Source organism: Galeopterus variegatus, unplaced genomic scaffold (genome assembly GCF_000696425.1).
Source record: "Galeopterus variegatus unplaced genomic scaffold, G_variegatus-3.0.2 Scaffold7515, whole genome shotgun sequence".
Classification (NCBI taxonomy): Eukaryota; Metazoa; Chordata; class Mammalia; order Dermoptera; family Cynocephalidae; genus Galeopterus; species Galeopterus variegatus.
This window is the reverse complement of record NW_007733626.1, coordinates 85679-90837: the sequence shown is the minus strand read 5'-3', so window position 1 is coordinate 90837 and position 5159 is coordinate 85679. Positions and strand designations below refer to the sequence as shown.

Genomic DNA, 5159 nt, shown 5'->3' with positions numbered 1-5159 from the left:
CAGTGAGCGGCCGGTCTGTATGTGGGATCCGAACCCTCAGCAGGAGCGCCGCTGCACTCCCAAGCGGTGCACTATAGCAATGCGCCACCGGGCCGGCCCAATGCTTCTCAAAAATAAAGAATTACAGGTTGTTTATGTGGCTAAACGAGTTATAAGGCTGTGTATAATATACTTTACTGTAGTCTATTTTCCTTGAGGTTTCATTCTCCTGAAAACAAGCATTATCTTCTCCTAACAGATAAAACAGAATATTTTTCAAGCTCCCAATGCCATCTACACCCCTTATTGAGAATTTCCACAAACACAGCAAATTAATCACAACCAAAATGAGATTTTCTATCATTTCTACAAACCTATATCTTCTCCCCCTCCGTTCCCTATCTCAGAGAGTAGCACCTTATCCATCTAAGCAGTCAGTGTCCCAGTCAGGATTATGTTCAGATGCATATGACAGAAAACCTACAATATAAGTAGCTTAAACAAAATAAAAGTTTATTTCCTTTCATGTAAATGAGGTCTAGAAGTAAGCATCCAGGACTAATAATGGCAGATCTGTGGTCTCAAGAATCCAGTTTCTTTAGGTTCATTGCTCTACTATTTATAGGGTTTGGCCCTCATTCTCATGGTTTAATATGTCTACTAGAGCTCCGAACATCATATCCATGTTTCAAGCAGAAATTGAGAAGCAAGAAGGGCACAGATTAAGGAGAATTCCTGGAAGAACAATCTCACTTATAAATCACTGGCCAAAACATAGTCATGTAGCCACATCCAACCATAAGGAGTCTCCTAATTGCACTGCTAAAAAACCAAGAGCTTTGTTTCTAAAGGAGAAAAGAATAGATATTAGGAGGCATCTGGCGGTTTCTACCAGAGTCTGCTCTTAGTCTGACAGGTGCCAACACATTGTGCAGAACCATCTGTTAACCAGAACACAGCGAACTCCCCAGGAATGAAGCCATGAGCATGGGGCTGTGAGACGGATAGCAATACAAAAAGAGCCTCTTGCTTGTTCAATGTACATGTGCTTTTCAGTACTTGCATTTTGCCCAGTCCCAGATATGCCACTTCTATTTGATGATAAAATGCTGACATGCATGCCCTTCACAGGTAGCTCATTTTACTGATATCCAGTAGTTGGGCATTTGTTCTCTATCAGATATAGCAGCAAGCCAGTAGCCTTTTTTGAAAAAAGATATAGTTAGCTCCAAAATGAAGGGTCTATCACTGTGATTCTCCTGTCAGGGCCTGCCACAAGTTCCACTTAGCATCTAATGGCAGCTTTACGGATTACTCACTAAATGTACTGTTGGAGCAGTACATTTAAATGTAGTATATGCTGACTTCAAACCCAAAGAGACCACCAGTTACTGTACTTCTTTTTGGTAGCAGGAATATAAAATTCAGTAGCTTATTTTCTACTTCACAAAGGACATCTCAATATATACCAAACTTCACTAAGATGTCAGATCCTTAAATTTTTTTTTTGAACAAAATAAAGCTTTATTTAAATTCTACTGCAGATCATTCTGAGGCCCTGGACCACTGTCCAAGTTTCTATCAGCAATGTGGAAACTAAGCCACTTCATAAATAGCACCATGACTACAGTCTGCCAAATCCAATGCATGGCTCTTTGTCACTACGCCTGTAAACAAAAGATCATTATGCGGTATATGTGCATGTACAGCCAGTGTCATATCCTGGTTGCCACAGGTGTACTCACCTGACCACCCAAGAGGCCAGCACAGCCATGGCCCACAGTAGGTGTTCATTACCCTGAAGCCCCTTGAACACAGCTGCAAGGCACTGTGGGGTAAATGGTGGGGCAAAGATGAGGACAACTATTCAGCTGTCATGCACCACATTGTCAGCCCCTGCATGCTCAGCTAAGAAATAAGCACTCGGTGACCTCATGATTTACATCATCTTACTAATGTTCGGAGGACTTAAAGCACATTAAAGAAGAGAGACGTGATTTGGAGCTCCAGGTCTCATTGTTGGACTGCAGTGGTTGTTACTGTCCCCATCACAGAAAGGACAGAGTTTGCAAGGACCCGGTTCTGGCCACGAGTGCTCTAACAAGTCACCTGAGTTTTCTCTGGCTTCCTTGAACAGACCCACATATTTGGAGCATGCTGACCTCCTACCAAGAGGCATCCAGTGTGGAAAAAAATCTTTCTAGATCACAGATAGGAGAAACAGAACATGACTGGAGTAGCTTCAGAACTGGAAGGTAAGCACAGTTGGTCCCCATCACAGAAAGGACAGAGTTTGCAAGGACCCGGTTCTGGCCACGAGTGCTCTAACAAGTCACCTGAGTTTTCTCTGGCTTCCTTGAACAGACCCACATATTTGGAGCATGCTGACCTCCTACCAAGAGGCATCCAGTGTGGAAAAAAATCTTTCTAGATCACAGATAGGAGAAACAGAACATGACTGGAGTAGCTTCAGAACTGGATGGTAAGCACAGTTGCCACATCGCTTAGGGTTAGTTCCATTATTCACAGCCCAAGCACTGGAGAAACAGACACCAGGGAAGGCCGTGGAGGCCTAGAAGTTCTCAAGACAGCCACTTAGACAGAGACACAAACATCTTTAATTCAGATTTCCAAACATGCTAAACAATGACTAAAAGTACACACTTATATTCACGTTTCCCCACTAGAGAAGGCAAAAAAGGAGATTTTTCATCACTCTGTGTTACAAAGTACATGCTCATATTACTCGAGTGCTTACACATTATTCTTCCAAAATACAAAAGTATAAAAATAAAACCTCTGCTTTTATATCTAGAAACATCTGGAGAAAGTGTGGTGCATCTGTTTCTAAGTTACCTTAGCAGACACTCTGTACCAGGTTTCTCACCTTCCCGTGCTGTCTCCAGAGGACACAGAAACGGAGATGACAGTGATTTTCCATCCAGGAAACCAAATTAAGGACTAGTGGAATGAACCCTCTCCAAGTCTGACAGTGCCTCTTCATGGGCCACACTTCTGGGATCTCCAACAGAAGGGCTTTTAGTGCAACTTAACATTAGGGGTGGTGTGGGTTATGAGCTGGGGAAACGAATTCTGGGACGTCTGGGGGTACTTAGGGGCTAGTTCGAGAAGGACAAGTCGGGGACCTGGGCGCTTGGTCTCGGTCCAGGAGCCCAGGCAGAGGCGAGCCCGCTCACGTGGCGCCAGCCTGCTTCTCCTTGCACTTCTGGTAGGCACTCAGGATTTCTGTGATGACCCTGGGGTCCTCCAGGGTGGTGGTATCCCCTAGATCCTCAGTTCTGCCAGAGATTATCTTCCTCAGGAGCTGCCGCATGACTTTCCCAGACCGGGTTTTTGGAAGACGTTTCACCACCAGAATCTCATCAGGCACGGCGTACTTGGCAATCTTGGTGGCCACCGCCAACTTGAGTTCACTCACCACCGCCTCTGAGTCACCCGAGTCATCTTTCAACACAATGAAGGCAAAAGCGGCTTCTCCTTTGATGTCATGGGGGTAGCCAATGACAGCAGTTTCTGGCACTGCAGGGTGGTTAGCCATCGCATCCTCTATCTCTGCGGTCCCCAGCCGCTGGCCGCCAATGTTGATAACATCGTCCATCCGCCCTGTGATCTGGTAATAGCCATGCTGGGTTCGGTAAGCCCCGTCTCCAGTGAAGTAATAGCCTGGATATGCCTTGAAGTAAGTGTCCACAAATCTCTGGTGGTCGCCGTAGATGGACCTGGCCATACCTGGCCACGCCTGGGAGATGCACAGGGCTCCAGAGACATCACCGCCTTCCAGGACACATCCCTTCTCGTCCAGGAGAACGGGGATGATGCCAAAGAAGGGCCGCATCACCATGCCAGGGAGGATTTCCGCCCCTTCCTCAGAGGGCCGCGGCGAGATGCAGATGCCGCCCGTCTCTGTCTGCCACCAGGTGTCCACCAGCGTGCACCTGCTGTCTCCCACCACCTTGTAGAGCCACTTCCAGGCCTCGACGTTGATGGGTTCTCCCACTGACCCCAGGGTCCGCAGGGAGGAACGATCATACTTCTTCACCCAGGCATCACCATACTTCAGTAACAGCCGGACAGCCGTTGGAGCACAGTAGAACTGATTGACCTTTAACCTCTGAACCATCTCCCAATACCGACCAGCATCAGGGTAAACTGGGGTGCTCTCAAAAAGGACACTGGTGGCTCCATTGCAGAGGGGTCCGTACACCACATAGCTGTGTCCTGTGATCCAGCCAATGTCAGCCACACAGCCGAAGACGTCGCCAGGCTGGTAGTCAAACACAAGCTTGTGAGTCAGAGCGGCATACAGCAGGTAGCCAGCCTGGGTGTGGACGAGCCCCTTGGGCGAGCCGGTGCTCCCCGAGGTGTACAGCGTGAAGAGCATGTCCTCACTGCCCATGCTCTCTGGGGCACACACAGGGTCCTCCTTGGACATCTCCTGCTCCAGGCGGATGTCCCGGTCCCCCATGTTGACCTTGTTGTCCGTCCTGTGAGCCACCAGCACATGCTGGACGGTTGGGCACTGCTTCATGGCTTCATCCACTATTTTCTTCAGCTCCACCACACGCCCTGCCCGGAGCCCTTGGTTGAAGGTGATAACCACCTTGCACTTGGCATCGTTGATCCTCCCAGCCAAGGCATGCGCACTGAATCCAGCAAAGATGACTGTGTGGATAGCTCCAATCCTGGCACAGGCCAGCATTGCCGCCACAGCCAGTGGGGAAACAGGCATGTAGATAGCCACACGGTCCCCTCGGTGGACTCCATACCTCTTCAGTGTATTGGCCAGGCGGCATGTGGTCTCCAGCAGTTCCCTGTAGGTGATCCTCACTTCAGTTCCAGGCTCGTCTCGCTCCCAGATCAAAGCAACACTCTCGGGGGCCTTCCGAACATGCTGATCCAAGCAGTTGACGGACACATTTAACTGGCCTCCCAGGAACCAGCCGATCTTGCCACTGCTGAAGTCGCAATCCCAGACAGTGTGGTAGGGGGTGTCCCACACGAGCATATCCCGTGCCAGCGGCCCCCAGAAGGCAGCTGGCTCCCATGCCGCCTGAGCGCTCAGCGCGGGGTATGAGCCGAGCAGCACCGCAGCAGCAGCGGGGTCGCGGCCTGACAGTCCCGAGGCCGCCCAGCGCGGCACGCTCACCCCGAGCAGCAGC

At 49.3% G+C, this 5159-nt stretch overlaps 1 protein-coding gene across 1 annotated transcript in view; it reads right to left on the bottom strand.

The window, feature by feature from the left end:
* Positions 1-3172: 3172 nt before the first annotated feature.
* LOC103607534 (acetyl-coenzyme A synthetase 2-like, mitochondrial) overlaps positions 3173-5159 on the bottom strand; it is a 2468-nt gene continuing 481 nt past the window's right edge. The window contains exon 2 of the mRNA XM_008592027.1: positions 3173-5154. Within this exon, the coding sequence (XP_008590249.1) occupies positions 3173-5154 (1982 nt within the window). The remainder of the gene's footprint in view (positions 5155-5159) is intronic.